Raw genomic sequence first — 22,500 nt, forward strand, 5'->3', positions numbered from 1 at the left:
TCAACACACACACACATGCATTTACACAAACATTGCTGCCAGATTTACTAGGATGGAACTAAGCCTAGGATGCTACATCCTTGGACATGCTGCATACCGTAGGAGATGGCAGCAGTTCTGACAAAGGAACGTTTAGGGAAAATGGCTTTTATTCCTTTACCTGCCTCTCTTGTTATGGTTTGAGGAAATGTTTGCTGGTCACAACAGTAGTATCAATATGTTATGCCTCTCTCTCTCCCCACTGGGCACACACTGGTTGAATTAACGTTGTTTCCAGGTCATATCAATGCAATTACATTTAACCAACGTAGAATAGATGCTGAATTGGCGTCTGTGCCCAGTGGGAAGTTTTAGTCTCTCAGAAGTGTGTGGCTGTGTGGCTGTGCCTCAGTGATGATACTGTTGTTGTGTCTGAGGGGACTCAGCAGGGATGAATATCTCACGTCAAAACATGACTCAAATCAAGCCTGGGCGTAAACAAACACACATTGAATAGAGGGGCTTTCACAAAGGGACTGTCATGCTCCATTGTTAAAACAAGCAGCCGAGGAGCTACAGTGGTTGATCTAAGAATGGTTTCTACCAGCAGGGGTGTTCTAGCATGCTGGGGAGCCCCATAGTTATTACAGTTATTAACGTAGGCAGTGGCACCCCCGTAGAGTTGAAAATATCTACATTGGTACAGCCCACTGGTTTTGGGGAACCCTCAAGGGTCAATGTGTCATTTGAACGTAGTCCTCATTTACAGTGACTTTGTTAGGTAATTCTTCCTTCATCTCTATTTTATAACACTTCCAGCAATCCTATAAAATATACAAGAAAACTAGCTCAGGGATAAATGGCTGAATTCTATGAACAAAGCTGTGACGAGGATGAAAACAACCAAACAACAGCATGAAAGTAAAGAGGAGTAGAGAGATAAAGAGCATGCAGAACAGGCTGCTGCATAGCTGACCCATAAACTAAGACAGAACATCCTCCTGCCTCAAGGTAGGATAAAGGACAGACCAACACAGCCGTGTCCCGTCTCTAGTCACGCACACAGCAACACAGGACACACAGACGGACAAGCAGACAAACCAAAACAAGCAGAAAGTGTATGGAGTCTGTATCTGAAAAGAGTCCATGACTCCTGGACAGACCTTGGATTACAGAGTCCTAGGTAATACAAAACCAATGGCTGGTGCAGAGCATTGTCAAGGGCTGCCTTTAATCCACAATGCTGATTTATATTCATATTGGGAAAGGAAAGGGGAAACCTAGTCAGCTGTACAACTGAATTGTGTCTTGCACATTTAAGCCAACAACTCTGAATCAGAAAGGTGCAGGGGGCTGCCTTAATCGACAGCCACATCTTCAGCGCCTGGGAAACAGTGGGTTAACTGCCTTGCTCAGGGGCAGAACAATAGAGTTTTACCTTGTCAGCTCGGGGATTCGATCCAGCAACCTTTCGGTTCCTGGCCCAATTGGGTTCTCTATGTACGGTGAATCACAAGAGGTTTAACAGGTATTTATGGAACAAATCATTGATCCCAGTAATATATTAACAGCACCACTATCCTGAATCGGCAGCATAGTCAGCATTACTGTATACCAGGGTATTGCAGTAAAGAGTAAGGGCTAACCATCCTATGTGTGTTGTCCTGTTATTCTCTCTGTCCCTTTACAGTCTGCAGATAGTAACTCTAACATGGCTCTCTGGCTCTGCTTATTCTAATTAGCTGGGTGTTGGGTGGGCTGGCAGGACCGGGTGTCAGTGGGGCTCATCACTGGACTGGCCTCCCAGGCGGTCACACTGAGCTGGCACTGACACACACCGACCAGAGAAAAGAAAAAGAGAGAGGTTCACTCGCATGCAAACACACACACACACACACACACACACACACACACACACACACACACACACACACACACACACACACACACACACACACACACACACACACACACACACACACACACACACACACACACACACACACACACACACACACACACACACACACACACACACATAAAGACAAACAGAGGGAGCCGCTCCGCTCCACACCCTGCCTGGGAGGCTTCATTAACTCTGACCTGTTCTTTCAGCCAGCATGCCCCCTTCCTGTTTATTCTCTCTCTGTATGGACAGCCTGACCTCCCAGGCAGCCACACCCTGCTAACACACACTACCACACAGCCTAGTATTATTAGGACCAGCACTACATGAATTAGGTATTAGAGATGGATATGAGGTATTAGAGGGATGGGGTATTAAAGATTGGACTAGGTATTATCCTAGTCCGGCCTAGAACAGGTTAGCCTGAGTCATATTGAGCTTCTGGGATTAGTTGAGATTGTTAGATTCGATGAAATACATTTTTAGGAGCCGTGGAAATCTGGTCTGGCGTGATCAGAGCAGTCATGGTCTAATGGGGCCACACCACAAGGCAGTATAACCAAACCTACTGTACTGTGATACAACTTACCTTATCAAGGATTAACAACCAACCTTCATGCTTTTATCTGCTGTGTACAGGTGTGCACCCCGAATGGCACCCTATTCCCTATAATGTGCACTAAAGTAGTGCACAATATAGGGAATAGGGTGTAAGTTGGAACAGGCAATATATCTTCTATTGTATACACTTTACAGCAAAATACTGCCATGAAAAATAATAGGAAATTAATTTATCAGCTGTTGTTCCCGACACAACACAATATGTCAACAGTGACCGTTTCTCGTCAATATGAAGCTGTGGCATGAATATGATGAAAGGAACAGAATCTCCTTTGAAATGACAGATACTGTACCTTACTACCTTGTTGGGAATAATAATGACAGTTTTGACGGGTGATATAGAAGTACATCTAAGCAATGACAGCTTGCTGAGATCATACTGTGTGCCGTTGTGGGCAAATCATTTTAATCCAGGGACTGCTGGGGAACATATTTCTAATGGTTATCTTCATATCAAATCTGTCATTACATACTGTATTATAATAAAGCCATCATATCATCCTACTGTGACCATAAAGGGGTATAGAGTAATGAGATATAGAGATATCTCAATGGAGACTGTATGTGTTTCTAAAATGCTTGTGTTCTTGTTGTTGATGTAATGTGAGGCCATGGATTGATATGGTTGTTATGTAAGACACCGCCTGGCATAGCCCAGACCTGACCACGTCTCTCCTACAGTAGTTTCTTGAGACATCCTCTAGAGTCTAGATCTTGGGTTATCTATGTACGTTAGAGTGTCTGGAGAAATGAGTCCTAGAGTATCCCACAGACTGGTTATGGGGAGGTGATGTACAGCCTGCCTATCCCAGGGTCACGGTCATTAGGACACACATAGTTTTAAAAAGTGTTGCAACGGAAACCAAAAATGAGCTTTTCTCATTGGACACGTCCAGGTAGTCCCTCCCTGTTTCAGTCTGTTTTCTTCCGTTTGGTGCCTAATGAACAGGACCCAGTAGTCCCTTGACAGACCTGGCCTGGCCACGGAGAGCCTGCTGTTCTAATTGAATCCCACACCTGTTCCTGGCAGGTAACTGCAGCCAGCAACCAGCAGGGGGCACAAAAGAGCGACATGAAACCCCTCCTTCAGCATGGACACTTAATCGTCTGGAAGTAAGAGTACATCTGTGAGTGTGTGTGTGTGTGTGTGTGTGTGTGTGTGTGTGTGTGTGTGTGTGTGTGTGTGTGTGTGTGTGTGTGTGTGTGTGTGTGTGTGTGTGTGTGTGTGTGTGTGTGTGTGTGTGTGTGTGTGTGTGTGTGTGTGTGTGTGTGTGTGTGTGTGTGTGTGTGTGTGTCGTTACCCGTGGGCATGTTGGTGTGAGTGCGTGCATGTGTGTAGGTGTGCTTGAGAGATAGCAAGCAACATAGAGAGAGAGAAGGAGAGAGAAGGAGAGAGGAGGAGAAAGAGTAAAGGATAGAGTGAGAGTGTATTTTGTGGGTGTAAAAAAGAAGAGAGAGAGAGAAACGGAGAAACGGAGAGTCAGAGGAGTCAATAGGTTATTTCCTGTGAAATGAGAATAAGAGAGGGAGTGAGTTAATTCTGTGGAGGAGTGAGAGAAAGAGAGAGAGAGAGAGGTGGGAGTCCCAGATTGTGTCCTGTTCCTTTTGGACAGCAAGGGGGTCAAGGCAAGGTAGTCAAAACAGAATACTAACTCACACATACACACACACACACCTACACCGACACACACAAACCTACACATATCCACACACCACACGCACACTGTAGACAGAAGGAAGGGGCTGGCACTTTGATCAACCGTCATGTTCAAGACAAACCCCTTCACTGAGACCAATAGCAGGGCAGCAGGGCCTGGGTGGAGAGAGAACGTTTCCATTGAAACGTCTTATCTCTATGAGAGGTGCACTGACACACTGAGTGGCAGCACAGGTGGTCCTACTGACAGAGCTTCACAGCTTCAGTACACAGGACACGGCCTGCAGGTACGGGTACAGCATTGGAGTGACACTATGACAGGCCACAGTTCCATTTCAATTCAGTCAATTTAGGTAGTCAATGGAACATTCTAAGTCCAGTTTTCCTAATTGCTTTTCATTGTAAGGAAAAGTGAAATTGGATTTTCATTTTAATTCCTGAATTGACTAAATTGAAACAGAATTGACCTCAACCCTGCTGAGCTACTGTAGCAGTAGCCAGCACCCAGCCAGTTTCTTACTCTCTTCATCCCTCTACTCTCTCTTTCTCCATCCCTTCCTTCACCAGTGAGGGCTGTATGTGTTCTCTGGCGGTGTGTTCTATCTGTCCATACATCTGCCTCTGGCAGTGTGTTCTGTTTGTCCATACATCTGCCCCTGGCGGTGTGTTCTATCTGTCCATACATCTGCCTCTGGCGGTGTGTTCTATCTGTCCATACATCTGCCTCTGGCGGTGTGTTCTATCTGTCCATACATCTGCCTCTGGATGTGTGTTCTATCTGTCCATACATCTGCCTCTGGCGGTGTGTTCTATCTGTCCATACATCTGCCTCTGGATGTGTGTTCTATCTGTCCATACATCTGCCTCTGGCGGTGTGTTCTATCTGTCCATACATCTGCCTCTGGATGTGTGTTCTATCTCTCCATACATCTGCCTCTGGCAGCGTTTTCTATCTGTCCATACATCTGCCTCTGGCGGTGTGTTCTATCTGTCCATACATCTGCCCCTGGATGTGTGTTCTATCTGTCCATACATCTGCCTCTGGATGTGTGTTCTATCTGTCCATACATCTGCCTCTGGCGGTGTGTTCTATCTGTCCATACATCTGCCTCTGGCGGTGTGTTCTATCTGTCCATACATCTGCCTCTGGCGGTGTGTTCTATCTGTCCATACATCTGCCTCTGGCGGTGTGTTCTATCTGTCCATACATCTGCCTCTGGATGTGTGTTCTATCTGTCCATACATCTGCCTCTGGCGGTGTGTTCTATCTGTCCATACATCTGCCTCTGGCGTTGTGTTCTATCTGTCCATACATCTGCCTCTGGATGTGTGTTCTATCTGTCCATACATCTGCCTCTGGCGGTGTGTTCTATCTGTCCATACATCTGCCTCTGGCGGTGTGTTCTATCTGTACATACATCTGCCTCTGGATGTGTGTTCTATCTGTCCATACATCTGCCTCTGGCGGTGTGTTCTGTCTGTCCATACATCTGCCTCTGGATGTGTGTTCTATCTGTCCATACATCTGCCTCTGGATGTGTGTTCTATCTGTCCATACATCTGCCTCTGGCGGTGTGTTCTATCTGTCCATACATCTGCCTCTGGCGGTGTGTTCTGTCTGTCCATACATCTGCCTCTGGCGGTGTGTTCTGTCTGTCCATACATCTGCCTCTGGCGGTGTGTTCTATCTGTCCATAAAGGTCCTGACTTATTTCTATTCATGGCCACCTGCCTGCCAGAGCTCTTTAGCTTTATCAATGTAATGACTTCTCAATGTACAGTCAGTCAATTCCCTATCTCTCTCCTCTCCCCATCTCTCCCTCTCTCCTTCACTCTCCTCGACTGCCTGCTGAATAGAATGTCTGAGTGCAGTGGGTCACGTGAACAGACGTGTGTGTGTGGTGGGTCATTCCTAATGAGGAGCTACTGCCTGTCTCTATAGCGACTGCTCCCCTCTCCCTCTCTCTTTGTCCCTCCTTCCCTCCTACTATCCTCATTCGCCCACAGAGACACTATTTCAATGCTAAATAAATGTGTCTCTACACTCTCAGAAATCATTATTTGGCTGTCCCCATAGGAGAACCCTTTTTGGTTCCAGGTAGAACCCTCTGTGGGAAGGGCTTAACACGGAACCCAAAATGGATCTACCTGGAACCAAAATAGTTATTCAAAGGGTTATCCTATGGGGACAGCCAAAGAACCCTTTCAGGTTCTAGATAGAACCTGTTTTTAAGGGTGTAGGTGTGAGGGATGCTACCCCTCTTTTAGTCACCATAAAAACAATATTAAGGCTATGTACCAGGTCTTACATACTGCAGATGTATTTCCTTGTCTCCTTTCCTTCATGATCACAGATGAAATACTGTAGATTTGTTTCCTTGTCTCCTTTCCTTCATGATCACAGATGAAATACTGTAGATTTGTTTCCTTGTCTCCTTTCCTTCATGATCACTGATTAAAAAGGACTTGATAGGTGACAGAAAGATGGCTGACACCTATTCAGTCAATTCACGTGTCAATAGTAATAAAGCAACGGTGACAAGGAAATGAATATGTAAGTCTATCAACACACAGACTACAGACAGTCTGACTGACGTTCACAGACCAGCTCCTGAACACAACAGCAGAGCAGCCATTACTATAATCTGTCAATCAACCAATCAGTGAATCAATCAATTAGGATGAATAAATTAACAAAGGGACAACGGGTAACACAATCTAAGAGACTTGTTCATTAATAGAAAATGAGATATAGAGATAATCATAATTAGCAGTGGAGTTAAAGCGAGGATAGAGGGCGGAAGAGGAGGGGTTTTGTAGGTCACATGGTCACTGGGAGGAACGGTAGTAAATGTGGGTAAAAAAACAACAACAACAAGGTGGATCAAGGGTGTGGGGGGGGGGGGGGGGGCAGAGGAGGAGGGTTCGCTATAGCTACCAGGCAGGGAGAAACAAAATGGTGATCGGTCGGTTGAGGGAAAAACAAGACATATAGGAGCAATGGATGTCAGTGGAAAGCCACATCCAGACAGATGGATATGGACCCAGTTCTTAACTGACTTGCCTGGTTAAATAAAGGTAAAATGTTAAAAAAGGAATCTAAAAGCTCGCAGGTAAGACTAGGACACCTATATAGTGCACTACTTTTGACCAGAGCCCTGTAGTGCACTAGGTGGGGAATAGTGTGCCATTTCAGACACAACCTGGGAGATTAAATGACCCTTTTGAGGCGGCCCTAATGGTGCCTGTACCCAGTGGCAGCAATACTCTTCCTTCCGCTACCCTTGGATTGAGCCCTGCATCCCCTGCAGCATTCTTTGTAAGCTCTGTGATTGGGAGACCAGTGACTGATTGGCTCTTTAGAGAGTACCATCCCCCTGGTGAACAGAGCAGCCATTACACATAGATGCTAACTGGGACTGTACCACCTACTGTGGCACCCCTCTGAATCCATACAGACATGCTGTACGAAGGGAGGACTAGCTGACTTCTATTGATAAGGAGGGGTGACTGACGGCCAAATCAGGACACACAGGGGGGTTGCAGTGCAACGAAAGCAAGAGAAGGAAGAAAAAGCAGTGATAAGAGCAAATGGATAAAGAGGGAAAGAGAAAGGAAGAGGAGGAGGAGGAGGTGAAGAAGGAGATGAAACCTGAGGAGGCCTCAGAGAACCAGCGGCTACTTGTGATGAACAGATGAAAGATCTGAGAGGCAGAAACGGAGCCAAAAGAAAGAGAGAAAGAGAGGAGAGAAGGGCACTGCATTTAAAGCTGTTTGAGTGATAGAGAGAAAGAGAGTGGACACTGAAGCACCTGGAAATGGGAGAAAGTGCTTAACGAGGGACAGTCTCATGTCACATGATCAAGGAGAAACTTTGGATAGTGTGATTCTGAATACCATTGTCTTTTGAAAGTTGAAAATGAAAACAAATAAATGTAAGATTCACCCTGAAGTCAGGAAAATTAAAGGGGGAAGGAAGAAACAAAGAAAGAGAAAGGGAGGCAGAGAAAAGAATATAAACCAATGTGGAGAAGAGAGGAGAGGAGGACGAGGAGGAGTCACTTGGATCTGGAGGGAACCAATTAGAGATAGGGTCAAATTACTAATAGCAAACAATAGAGAAATGGTTAAATCATATTCAATGAGGTGGAGTGAGAACTGCAGGGTCAGATGGAGAACTATGTCAGCATGAGGAGTTGTCAGGTGGCTGTGGCCCAACATGAGGTTTACAGTGAATGGGAGAAGAGAAGAAAAGGTTTTACCGACCATGAAGTGGTAAGAATGTACACCATGTTATCTGTCTTTAAGTTTGTGAATGGCCACTGGTATGTAGTTTGTATAGTGGTCAACCATGACATAAGAATGCTCTCTCTTTTTCTCTCTCAGAAATAGTTCATGGACCTCCAGAGTGGTCAGCTGGTTTGTGTGTGTGTGTGTGTGTGTGTGTGTGTGTGTGTGTGTGTGTGTGTGTGTGTGTGTGTGTGTGTGTGTGTGTGTGTGTGTGTGTGTGTGTGTGTGTGTGTGTGTGTGTGTGTGTGTGTGTGTGTGTTGTGCGTGCGTGCGTGCGTGCGTGTAGGTCAGGCTGGTGTCGTCAGAGGCAAGGAGGAAATCTGGAAGGATCTTAGAGTCTTGGTTATAATCCAGAAAGAGAGAGAGGGAGAGAAAGAGAGAAAGAAAGGGGAGGGATATCAACATCAAACATGACCACTACACAAGGTGCTGGGTTAGGAAGGCGTATGAGGGGAGGAGAGGAGGGAGGAGGAGGAGGGAGGGGCGAGCTGTGGTTTTTATGTTCATTGTGGTCTTTACCTTTTTGATCCACTTCTATTCAAGCATCGGAAAAAAGAGAAAGAGAGAGGAAGACAGGGAGAGAGAGAGAGAGAGACAGAGAGAGAGACAGAGAGAGAGAGACAGAGTAAGAGAGACAGAGAGAAAAAGAGAGAGAGCAAAGAGAATGAAAGAAAAACAGGTGCAGGAAAAAAGACAAAATTGAGATTAAATAAAATGCTATCCTTTCTCTCTGTTCTTTAAGCATGTTATTTGTTCTGTGTTACGGTTGGCTACTCAGAGAAAGGATGGCGACTCAAATGAAAAATGAGGAGGGAAAATGGCCTGACCTCGGATTTACTCCATTTCCATTCCATTAACCCAACAATCCCCAACCATCCACACATACATGTACTCAACCCGACGTCCTGTTACGTCATAGGATCCCACCCCTCCCTCCCTCCCTTTTCTGTCCTTCCGAACTCCAGCTCCTGGGTCCTGTCAGGGAGAGAAAAACACACATATATCCCTGAAGAATCTTCTTTGGAAGCAGCTGTGGGAGAAATAGAGCTAGATAGAGGGATGGAGAGATGAGAGGGTGATGAGGAAAGTGGCCCAGTGTGTGGGGTGTGTTGTGGCCTTGCGGGGGGTCACTGTGTCTCGTCTAGCCCCTCTCCAGGGTTACAGGGTCTACATTGAAACTGTCTCTTAATCCCAAGAAAGTGGCGCTGCGTCTGACTGCGCTCAGTACGCCAAATCACGGCGCTCAGCTACAGAACCCCGCCATTCGCTCAATCCATCGACCAGCCAATCAATGGGGAGCAGCTTGCTCGCCGGGCTCAGATGCACTCATTAAAAGAGAAGGAAGGAAGAAAGAGAGAGAACAAATCAACAGAGAGGGATTGAGAGACGGAAGGAGAGAGAGAGAGAGAGAGAGAGAGAGAGAGAGAGAGAGAGAGAGAGAGAGAGAGAGAGAGAGAGAGAGAGAGAGAGAGAGAGAGAGCACAGAGTCTGAGACACGGCCCTGTCATTTGGTCTACACCAAGCTCATCAAACACTAATCACTAGTCTGTGTGTTGAGCCTATATGAGGCTTTGGCTGACATAAGCAGTTATGGCAGTTTGTAAGGCAGCTTTCCATAGACATCACTCTTTGTGGCGGACGAATGAGTGTTGTGTGTGTTTGTGTGTGTGAGAGAGGTGTGTGTGTGTGTGTGTGTGTGTGTGTGTGTGTGTGTGTGTGTGTGTGTGTGTGTGTGTGTGTGTGTGTGTGTGTGTGTGTGTGTGTGTGTGTGTGTGTGTGTGTGTGTGTGTGTGTGTGTGTGTGTGTGTGTGTGTGTGTGAGAGAGGTGTGTCTGTGTGTGTGTGTGTGTGTGTGTGTGTGTGTGTGTGTGTGTGTGTGTGTGTGTGTGTGTGTGTGTGTGTGTGTGTGTGTGTGTGTGTGTGTGTGTGTGTGTGTGTGTGTGTGTGAGAGGTGTGTGTGTCTGTGTGTGTGTGTGTGTGTGTGTGTGTGTGTGTGTGTGTGTGTGTGTGTGTGTGTGTGTGTGTGTGTGTGTGTGTGTGTGTGTGTGTGTGTGTGTGTGTGTGTGTGTGTGTGTGTGTGTGAGAGAGAGAGATGTGTGTGTGTGTGTGTGTTTCTTCCCTGACACGTGGAAGGAGACGTGTCATGGACATGTGTCCGGCATGCTGCTGCCGCTGAACGTGTGAATGCTGTGTGAAGCCTTTTGGTCCCTGGAGAGCCTTGTCATGCAAAGTCATCACCTCTCTCATCAACAGTACAGCATGAGAGGTGTCTGTACTGGACACATTCCAGGAAAGAGGAGAAGAGGAGGAAGAAGAGGAAGAAGAGGAAGAAGAGAAAGAAGAGGAAGAGGGAGAGAGAGAGAGAGAGAGAGAGAGAGAGAGAGAGAGAGAGAGAGAGAGAGAGAGAGAGAGAGAGAGAGAGAGAGAGAGAGAGGGGGCCTTTCTGCATCACGGCATCAGAGCAACAGAGCACCACCATCTCTATGGCTTTTATCATCAGACAGCTAGATTAGACACTGGGAGAAACCCTGTGAAGAGAGTAGGAGTGGCAGCCATTTCATCCTTCAGGGGAGCATCTATGGGTCCCATGTGGCCAGAGCAGGGGGGAACCCGGAGGGCAGGAGGAGGGAGCTACAGTGGGGCAAAAACGTATTTAGTCAGCCACCAATTGTGCAAGTTCTCCCACTTAAAGATGAGAGGCCTGTAATTGTCATCATAGGTACACTTCAACTATGACAGACAAAATAAAATAAAAACATCCAGAAAATCACATTGTAGGATTTTTAATGAATTTATTTGCAAATTCTGGTGGAAAATAAGTATTTGGTCAATAACAAAAGTTTATCTCAATCCTATGTTATATACCCTTTGTTGGCAATGACAGTGGTCAAACATTTTCTGTAAGTCTTCACAAGGTTTTCACACACTGTTGCTGGTATTTTGGCCCATTCCTCCATGCAGATCTCCTCTAGAGCAGTGATGTTTTGGGGCTGTTGCTGGACAACAAGGACTTTCAACTCCCTCCAAAGATTTTCTATGGGGTTGAGATCTGGAGACTGGCTAGGCCACTCCAGGACCTTGAAATGCTTCTTACGAAGCCACTCTTTCGTTGCCTGGGCGGTGTGTTTGGGATCATTGTCATGCTGAAAGACCCAGCCACGTTTCATCTTCAATGCCCTTGCTGATGGAAGGAGGTTTTCACTCAAAATCTCACGATACATGGCCCCATTCATTCTTTCCTTTACACGGATCAGTCGTCCTGGTCCCTTTGCAGAAAAACAGCCCAAAAGCATGATGTTTCCACCCCCATGCTTCACAGTAGGTATGGTGTTCTTTGGATGGAACTCAGCATTCTTTGTCCTCCAAACACGACGAGTTGAGTTTTTACCAATGACATTCTCTCAATCTTCTTCTGGATCATCCAAATGCTCTCTAGCAAACTTCCGACGGGCCTGGACATGTACTGGGTTAAGCAGGGGGACACGTCTGGCACTGCAGGATTTGAGTCCCTGGCGGCGTAGTGTGTTACTGATGGTAGGCTTTATAACTTTGGTCCCAGCTCTCTGCAGGTCATTCACTAGGTCCCCCCGTGTGGTTCTGGGATTTTTGCTCACCTTTCTTGTGATCATTTTGATCCCACGGGGTGAGATCTTGCGTGGAGCCCCAAATCGAGGGAGATTATCAGTGGTCTTGTATGTCTTCCATTTCCTAATAATTGCTCCCACAGTTGATTTCTTCAAACCAAGCTGCTTACCTATTGCAGATTCAGTCTTCCCAGCCTGGTGCAGGTCTACAAGTTTGTTTCTGGTGTCCTTTGACAGCTCTTTGTTCTTGGCCATAGTGGAGTTTGGAGTGTGACTGTTTGAGGTTGTGGACAGGTGTCTTTTATACTGATAACAAGTTCAAACAGGTGCCATTAATACAGGTAACGAGTGGAGGACAGAGGAGCTTCTTAAAGAAGAAGTTACAGGTCTGTGAGAGCCAGAAATCTTGCTTGTTTGTAGGTGACCAAATACTTATTTTCCACCATAATTTGCAAATAAATTCATTAAAAATCATACAATGTGATTTTTTTCCATTTTGTCTGTCATAGTTGAAATGTACCTATGATGAAAATTACAGAACTCTCTCATCTTTTTAAGTGGGAGAACTTGCACAATTGGTAGCTGACTAAATACTTTTTGCCCCACTGTAACTGCCACTGCTAGAGCAGCCATTAGAGCATTGGAGCAAGAGGAGAGGGCGGAAGGAGGAGGGGGAGAATGAGGCGGGAGGAGGGGAGAGGGCGGAAGGAGGAGGGGGAGAATGAGGCGGGAGGAGGGGAGAGGGCGGAAGGAGGAGGGGGAGAATGAGGAAGGAGGAGGGGGAGAATGAGGCGGGAAGAGGGGAGAGGGGCGGAAGGAGGAGGGGGAGAATGAGGCGGGAGGAGGGGAGAGGGCGGAAGGAGGAGGGGGAGAATGAGGAAGGAGGAGGGGGAGAATGAGGCGGGAGGAGGGGAGAGGGCGGAAGGAAGAGGGGGAGAATGAGGCGGGAGGAGGGGAGAGGGCGGAAGGAGGAGGGGGAGAATGAGGAAGGAGGAGGGGGAGAATGAGGCGGGAGGAGAGGAGAGGGCGGAAGGAGGAGGGGGAGAATGAGGCAGAATGAGGCTCACAGTGTCAGAACAGCATGGTGGATGGAGAAAGCGAGAGAGAGAGGCGAGAGCAAGATGCTCATGGCTGTAAACAGACACACTGTGGGCTGATGGGTAAAGTGGGGCCCTGCATGGTGCAGTGTGGAGGTTTGATGTGGTGTCTCTTTATGACAGTTATGTGTCAGACAGGGTCCAAGGGGGAGCAGGGGGTCCTTTATATCATGTTTCTGTGTGACCTGTTTTCTAAACACACACTGCCTTCAGGGAGATAACAAAATTGTGTGTGTTGGTGTGGAGGGTGATGGAGTGGAGGAGAGGAGCTAGAATAAAGGAGAGGTAGAGAGAACGAGAGAGAAGCAGAGAAATTAGAATAAAGGAGAGGTAGAGAGAACAGAAAGTAAACAGAAATGAGAATAAAGGTAGAGGTAGAGAGAACCCTAATAAAAGAGGGATGAACTGCTGTGGTGAGGAAGAGGAGAGAAAGAGAAGAAAAGAGGAAGATTTGATTTGCTGACATCCTCTGGTCCTTGTCTGCTGCTCTGTAAAGTAGCAAACACACAAACACACACACACGCACGCACGCACGCACGCACGCACGCACACACACACACACACACACACACACACACACACACACACACACACACACACACACACACACACACACACACACACACACACACACACACACACACACACACACACACACACACACACACACACACACACACACACACACACACACACACACACAGTGCATTGCGGGGTGTTAGTGTACAGTAGAGCAACCTGGGTCTCTGAGTGTCTGATTCATTCAGGCTCCATCGTAGGTCCCCTGGTGAGAATGAAAACCCAGGCACCTCCTCTGCTCAGCACTGCTCTCCAGAACCCTATCAATTACCCCCACTGCTAACGAGGCACAGCACGCTAACAAAGAGCTACATATACACGGACACCTGAGGAGCACTGCAGGACAACCTTTCTTCTCCTCTCTCCTTCACCACACTGCTAAGAAATAGCATGCCCTCTTTCCTCCCTCCTTCCCCACACGGCTGAGAAATAGCATGCCCTCTCTCCTTCACCACACTGCTGAGAAATAGCATGCCCTCTCTCCTCTCTCCTTCACCACACTGCTGAGAAATAGCATGCCCTCTCTCCTCTCTCCTTCACCACACTGCTGAGAAATAGCATGCCCTCTCTCCTCTCTCCTTCACCACACTGCTGAGAAATAGCATGTCCTCTCTCCTTCACCACACGGCTGAGAAATAGCATGCCCTCTCTCCTTCACCACACTGCTGAGAAATAGCATGCCCTCTCTCCTCTCTCCTTCACCACACTGCTGAGAAATAGCATGTCCTCTCTCCTCTCTCCTTCACCACACTGCTGAGAAATAGCATGCCCTCTCTCCTCTCTCCTTCACCACACTGCTGAGAAATAGCATGCCCTCTCTCCTCTCTCCTTCACCACACTGCTGAGAAATAGCATGCCCTCTCTCCTCTCTCCTTCACCACACTGCTGAGAAATAGCATGCCCTCTCTCCTCTCTCCTTCACCACACGGCTGAGAAATAGCATGACCTCTCTCCTCTCTCCTTCACCACACTGCTGAGAAATAGCATGCCCTCTCTCCTCTCTCCTTCACCACACTGCTGAGAAATAGCATGCCCTCTCCTCTCTCCTTCACCACACAGCTGAGAAATAGCATGCCCTCTCTCCTCTCTCCTTCACCACACTGCTGAGAAATAGCATGCCCTCTCTCCTCTCTCCTTCACCACACTGCTGAGAAATAGCATGCCCTCTCTCCTCTCTCCTTCACCACACTGCTGAGAAATAGCATGCCCTCTCTCCTCTCTCCTTCACCACACGGCTGAGAAATAGCATGACCTCTCTCCTCTCTCCTTCACCACACTGCTGAGAAATAGCATGCCCTCTCTCCTCTCTCCTTCACCACACTGCTGAGAAATAGCATGTCCTCTCTCCTCTCTCCTTCACCACACTGCTGAGAAATAGCATGCCCTCTCTCCTTCACCGCACTGCTGAGAAATAGCATGCCCTCTCTCCTCTCTCCTTCACCACACTGCTGAGAAATAGCATGTCCTCTCTCCTCTCTACTTCACCACACTGCTGAGAAATAGCATGCCCTCTCTCCTTCCCCACACTGCTGAGAAATAGCATGCCCTCTCTCCTCTCTCCTTCACCACACTGCTGAGAAATAGCATGCCCTCTCTCCTCTCTCCTTCACCACACTGCTGAGAAATAGCATGCCCTCTCTCCTCTCTCCTTCACCACACTGCTGAGAAATAGCATGCCCTCTCTCCTCTCTCCTTCACCACACGGCTAAGAAATAGCATGCCCTCTCTCCTCTCTCCTTCACCACACTGCTGAGAAATAGCATGCCCTCTCTCCTCTCTCCTTCACCACACGGCTGAGAAATAGCATGCCCTCTCTTCTCTCTCCTTCACCACACTGCTGAGAAATAGCATGCCCTCTCTCCTCTCTCCTTCACCACACTGCTGAGAAATAGCATGCCCTCTCTCCTCTCTTCTTCACCACACTGCTGAGAAATAGCATGCCCTCTCTCCTTCACCACACGGCTGAGAAATAGCATGCCCTCTCTCCTCTCTCCTTCACCACACGGCTGAGAAATAGCATGACCTCTCTCCTCTCTCCTTCACCACACTGCTGAGAAATAGCATGCCCTCTCTCCTCTCTCCTTCACCACACTGCTGAGAAATAGCATGACCTCTCTCCTTCACCACACGGCTGAGAAATAGCATGCCCTCTCTCCTCTCTCCTTCACCACACTGCTGAGAAATAGCATGTCCTCTCTCCTTCACCACACTGCTGAGAAATAGCATGTCCTCTCTCCTCTCTCCTTCACCACACTGCTGAGAAATAGCATGCCCTCTCTCCTTCACCACACTGCTGAGAAATAGCACGCCCTCTCTCCTCTCTCCTTCACCACACTGCTGAGAAATAGCATGTCCTCTCTCCTCTCTCCTTCACCACACTGCTGAGAAATAGCATTCCCTCTCTCCTCTCTCCTTCACCACACTGCTGAGAAATAGCATGCCCTCTCTCTCTCCTTCACCACACTCCTTCACCACACATTGCTGAGAAATAGCATGCCCTCTCTCCTCTCTCCTTCACCACACTGCTGAGAAATAGCATGCCCTCTCTCCTCTCTCCTTCACCACACGGCTGAGAAATAGCATGCCCTCTCTCCTCTCTCCTTCACCACATTGCTGAGAAATAGCATGCCCTCTCTCCTCTCTCCTTCACCACACTGCTGAGAAATAGCATGCCCTCTCTCCTCTCTCCTTCACCACACTGCTGAGAAATAGCATGCCCTCTCTCCTCTCTCCTTCACCACACTGCTGAGAAATAGCATGCCCTCTCTCCTCTCTCCTTCACCACACTGCTGAGAAATAGCATGCCCTCTCTCCTCTCTCCTTCACCACACTGCTGAGAAATAGCATGCCCTCTCTCCTCTCTCCTTCACCACACTGCTGAGAAATAGCATGCCCTCTCTCCTCTCTCCTTCACCACACTGCTGAGAAATAGCATGCCCTCTCTCCTCTCTCCTTCACCACACTGCTGAGAAATAGCATGCCCTCTCTCCTCTCTCCTTCACCACACTGCTGAGAAATAGCATGCCCTCTCTCCTCTCTCCTTCACCACACTGCTGAGAAATAGCATGCCCTCTCTCCTCTCCCGCTGTCTCTTCATCCTTCATTCATTTCTTCCAGGCTCAACCCAATCCTCCCATTTGTTGATGACCAAACACGAGTCCCTAATGGTCCCTACACATATTTACACAATCTCCCTTTCTGACATCGTTGCATTTCTCTCTCTTTCTCTCTGAAACGTGTCAAACTACAACACAACTACCCTTCTCCTGACAAACCCACCCAGACAAGTAAACTATGAGTTACAAAAGCTGTGTCCAGAAAGGCACTGGTATGAATACAAGCCCCAGAATACATTTCTGTGGTTCAAATGTCCCAATCCGCAGTACACAGACCCAGTGGTGACTTATAGAAATGTATAGAAGGACATTATACAGAAAGCTAAAGCTACTAAACAGTATAGAGTAGCACAGTACATGACGGTTATTTAACAATTCAATTATTCCGTTAGCTGCACTGTTATTGTTAAGAAGATAAGTTGGCCAACTGATGCAATAGCAGAAGGCCTGACTCTCCACTGATTGTAACAGTCCTGGTCGTGTAGCATGGATCTCCCCACTGGAAAGAGCAGAAGGGATCAATAATGATGTAGTGCTACATTTACTGGGAGCAGGAACAGGTAGAGTTCTACTCTCCTCTCTCCTCTCTACATTTACTGGGAGCAGGAACAGGTAGAGTTCTACTCTCCTCTCTACATTTACTGGGAGCAGGAACAGGTAGAGTTCTACTCTCCTCTCTACATTTACTGGGAGCAGGAACAGGTAGAGTTCTACTCTCCTCTCTACATTTACTGGGAGCAGGAACAGGTAGAGTTCTACTCTCCTCTCTACATTTACTGGGAGCAGGGACAGGTAGAGTTCTACTCTCATCTCTGCTCTCTACATTTACTGGGAGCAGGAACAGGTAGAGTTCTACACTCCTCGCTGCTCTCTAGATTTACTGGGAGCAAGGACAGGTAGAGTTCTACTCTCCTCTCTACATTTACTGGGAGCAGGAACAGGTAGAGTTCTACTCTCCTCTCTACATTTACTGGGAGCAGGGACAGGTAGAGTTCTACTCTCCTCTCTGCTCTCTACATTTACTGGGAGCAGGAACAGGTAGAGTTCTACTCTCATCTCTGCTCTCTACATTTACTGGGAGCAGGAACAGGTAGAGTTCTACACTCCTCTCTGCTCTCTACATTTACTGGGAGCAGGGACAGGTAGAGTTCTACTCTCCTCTCTACATTTACTGGGAGCAGGAACAGGTAGAGTTCTACTCTCCTCTCTACATTTACTGGGAGCAGGGACAGGTAGAGTTCTACTCTCCTCTCTGCTCTCTACATTTACTGGGAGCAGGAACAGGTAGAGAGTTCTACTCTCATCTCTGCTCTCTACATTTACTGGGAGCAGGAACAGGTAGAGTTCTACTCTCCTCTCTACATTTACTGGGAGCAGGGACAGGTAGAGTTCTACTCTCCTCTCTACATTTACTGGGAGCAGGGACAGGTAGAGTTCTACTCTCCTCTCTGCTCTCTACATTTACTGGGAGCAGGAACAGGTAGAGTTCTACTCTCCTCTCTTCACTCTACATTTACTGGGAGCAGGAACAGGTAAAGTTCTACTCTCCTGTCTGCACTCTACATTTACTGGGAGCAGGAACGGGTAGAGTTCTACTCTCCTCTCTGCACTCTACATTTACTGGGCGCAGGGACAGGTAGAGTTCTACTCTCCTCTCTGCACTCTGCTCTCTACATTTCCATGGGTTCCTACAGGCTTCGTCAGCACCAGTTGTAGACAAACGTTACGGGCCTTCCCAGCAATGCAGAGAGAAAGAACATAGAGAAATAATAGGAAAGGATTAACACCTAGTAATACAAGTACCAATAAATACACAATGAGTAACGATAACTTGGCTATATACACAAAGTACCAGTACCTAGTCGATGTGAAGGGATACGAGGTCATTGAGTAGATACAGTTCTCTCTTCTCTCCTTCTCTCTTTCTTTCTCTCTCTCGGAGGACCTGAGCCCTAGGACCATGCCCCAGGACTACCTGACATGATGACTCCTTGCTGTCCCCAGTCCACCTGGCCATGCTGCTGCTCCAGTTTCAACTGGCCTGGGCCCTAGGACCATGTCCCAGGACTACCTGACATGAGGACTCCTTGCTGTCCCCAGTCCACCTGGCCATGCTCCTGCTCCAGTTTCAACTGACCTGAGCCCTAGGACCGTGCCCCAGGACTACCTGACATGATGGCTCCTTGCTGTCCCCAGTCCACCTGACTGTGCTGCTGCTCCAGTTTCAACTGTTCTGCCTTATTATTATTTGACCATGCTGGTCATTTATGAACATTTGAACATCTTGGTCATGTTCTGTTATAATCTCTACCCGGCACAGCCAGAAGAGGACTGGCCACCCCACATAGCCCGGTTCCTCTCTAGGTTTCTTCCTAGGTTTTGGCCTTTCTAGGGAGTTTTTCCTAGCCACCGTGCTTTTACACCTGCATTGTTTGCTGTTTGGGGTTTTAGGCTGGGTTTCTGTACAGCACTTTGAGATATCAGCTGATGTACGAAGGGCTATATAAATACATTTGATTTTATTTGATTTGAGTTAAAAATACACTTAAAAAGATAAGAGAGGCCGTAATTGTCCTCATAGGTACACTTCAAAAATCCAGAAAATCACATTGTAGGATTTTTAATTAATTGATTTGCTCGGCAACATGATATGAATCTACTGTGGTGTGTGATTTTTACTCCAGGAAATATATATATAGTATATTATAGTATAGTGTTGTTTAATGATGTGTGGTGAACTAGGAAATAGATATAGTGTGTAGTATAGTATGGTATAATAAGGTATAGTTTATACAGTACACTCAGTATGTGTTGATGGAAGCCAGTTGTGAAGCAAGCCTTGACAGTGAATCTGTGTCACAACAGTTTGTCTTGCTCTGTTCTGCCCAGTGAAGACAAAGTGATGTCTCTGTAAGGGCTTGCAGGGTTTTTGGCACTGTGAGATATGACTTGACTTGTTGGCTGTTGTTATGTTCTGTTGGCATGCTCACACATCCTAACACACACATTAACACACACTAACACACACACAAACACACACACTGGCCGCCTCTTCTGAGCTCATCTGACAGTGCTGTGTCGACTCAGCTGCTTCGCCTGTCACCTCTACGTTTCAGGTGGCTGGTAACACAAAGCACTGTGTGACACGCACACAGAGGACCCTGTCACACACACACTTGCACGCAAACACACACCCACACGTGTCATGCCTGCACGCATCATGCCAGCTGCCAACAGCGGCCCTTTAAACACCCTCCCTCTATCCCTAACCCCTATCCCTCTCCCGTTAAGTAGAACCAAACAAACAAACATATGTCACCCATAAAGACACCAAAACACCCTGCACTCCCAGTGAGCCATGAAAGATGGGGCATTACCAGAGCGATTAGCAGCAGCAAATTCAATTAATCTCTGCAGGGGGAGAGGGGTAGAGAGCGGGAGGGATGGTACCCCCTTCTCCTGGTAATTAATAGAAGCCCAGTTAGTTGCCACTAGGTTTGGGATGAGATGACCTTCTCCTGGTAATTAATAGAAGCCCAGTTAGTTGTCACTAGGTTTGGGATGAGATGACTTTCTCCTGGTAATTAATAGAAGCCCAGTTAGTTGCCACTAGGTTTGGGATGAGATGACCTTCTCCTGGTAATTAATAGAAGCCCAGTTAGTTGTCACTAGGTTTGGGATGAGATGACTTTCTCCTGGTAATTAATAGAAGCCCAGTTAGTTGCCACTAGGTTTGGGATGAGATGACCTTCTCCTGGTAATTAATAGAAGCCCAGTTAGTTGTCACTAGGTTTGGGATGAGATGACCTTCTCCTGGTAATTAATAGAAGCCCAGTTAGTTGCCACTAGGTTTGGGATGAGATGACCTTCTCCTGGTAATTAATAGAATTATCTTGTCCCAGTTATTAGGTTCTTTCCCTCTTTCTATCCCTCTCTCTCCCCTCCCTCTCTCACTCTCTCGTCACTAGGTTTATTCCCCTAATCATCATTTAGTCTTCCCACACCTGGATGATTAGATCCCTATTTCTCTCCTTGACCTTGTCTCCTTGTCTAGAATTCACCGTGCTGTGTTTGTGTATTGTCGTGTCGTGTTTTCCTCAGATGCTGCGTGGTGAGCAGGTGTCTGAGTCTGTCTGGTTCAGTTTCCCGAGGCAACCTGCTGTTCCAAGATCTCTCCAGTTTGTTTGGGATGAGATTGTATTTACTTTACTGGATTAAAGACTCCTGGTACCTGCATTAATAGAAGCCCAGTTAGTTGCCACTAGGTTTGGGATGAGATGACCTTCTCCTGGTAATTGATAGAAGCCCAGTTAATTGTCACTAGGTTTGGGATGAGATGACCTTCTCCTGGTAATTAATAGAAGCCCAGTTAGTTGCCACTAGGTTTGGGATGAGATGACCTTCTCCTGGTAATTAATAGAAACCCAGTTAGATGCCACTAGGTTTGGGATGAGATGACCTTCTCCTGGTAATTAATAGAAGCCCAGTTAGTTGTCACTAGGTTTGGGATGAGATGACCTTCTCCTGGTAATTAATAGAAGCCCAGTTAATTGTCACTAGGTTTGGGATGAGATGACCTTCTCCTGGTAATTAATAGAAGCCCAGTTAGTTGTCACTAGGTTTGGGATGAGATGACCTTCTCCTGGTAATTGATAGAAGCCCAGTTAATTGTCACTAGGTTTGGGATGAGATGACCTTCTCCTGGTAATTAATAGAAGCCCAGTTAGTTGCCACTAGGTTTGGGATGAGATTATCTTCTCCTGGTAATTAATAGAAACCCAGTTAGATGCCACTAGGTTTGGGATGAGATGACCTTCTCCTGGTAATTAATAGAAGCCCAGTTAGTTGTCACTGGGTTTGGGATGAGATGACCTTCTCCTGGTAATTAATAGAAGCCCAGTTAGTTGTCACTGGGTTTGGGATGAGATGACCTTCTCCTGGTAATTAATAGAAGCCCAGTTAGTTGTCACTAGGTTTGGGATGAGGAGGACTGTAACACTGAATCTAATTCACTCAGGATCTATTTATATTCTGGTGGCAGAGCCTGACAACACGTAGCGTGGTGCGGCGGAATGCGGCGCGGGTGGGGAGAACTAGCGTGTTTTGTGTGTGTGTGTGTTTGCAAGTCTGGTCTGGCCCACAGCCCATCCCTGAGGGAGAGGAGAAGACTGACGGAGGACTGTTCTAATTGGCTCGTCTTTCTCACTTCAGACAACCAAGACTTTTCATCACAACGCGATCAGGTTCCAATTTTCTCATAACCCCCTCCACCCTCCTTCCTTCAGATCCAATAAACAAGCTTCTTTAATAGAAGACGGGAATAGGAAAAATGCAAGTCAGCAGCTATTTAATCATCACTTTCAATTGGCTCCGGTGTGCAGTCAGAGGGAAATGTCTGGTCTGGAATAAGAGAGAATAAGAGAGGACGGAAGAGGAAACTATTTATTTATAACCCAGGACCAGATCACCACCTAACAACAAAACAACACCAGAGGAGACCACATACAGTAGAACATAGCAACCAGGGGCCAGCCAACCTGACCACCACAACAAATCAACTCACATCTCAGGGCTACATTCAGAGAGAGAGATGATAGAGGAGACTGAAAGAGGACATGATCTCACCCAAAGGCTGCAGGGCAAAAGAGAGAGAGAAGAAGAAAGATAACACA

At 47.1% G+C, this 22,500-nt stretch overlaps 1 protein-coding gene across 4 annotated transcripts in view; it reads right to left on the bottom strand.

Annotated features, from left to right (window-relative positions):
* LOC124015610 (adhesion G protein-coupled receptor L1-like) overlaps positions 1-22,500 on the bottom strand; it is a 278,324-nt gene that overhangs the window by 57,866 nt on the left and 197,958 nt on the right. For 3 of the 4 annotated variants that reach the window (XM_046330967.1, XM_046330966.1, XM_046330965.1), the window contains one exon: positions 8,973-8,987. The exons of the other annotated variant lie outside the window; for it this stretch is intronic. In XM_046330967.1, coding sequence (XP_046186923.1) covers positions 8,973-8,987 — 15 coding nt within the window. The remainder of the gene's footprint in view (positions 1-8,972; positions 8,988-22,500) is intronic. 4 annotated transcript variants of the gene reach the window in all.

This window comes from Oncorhynchus gorbuscha, linkage group LG26, assembly GCF_021184085.1.
Source record: "Oncorhynchus gorbuscha isolate QuinsamMale2020 ecotype Even-year linkage group LG26, OgorEven_v1.0, whole genome shotgun sequence".
Taxonomy (NCBI): Eukaryota; Metazoa; Chordata; class Actinopteri; order Salmoniformes; family Salmonidae; genus Oncorhynchus; species Oncorhynchus gorbuscha.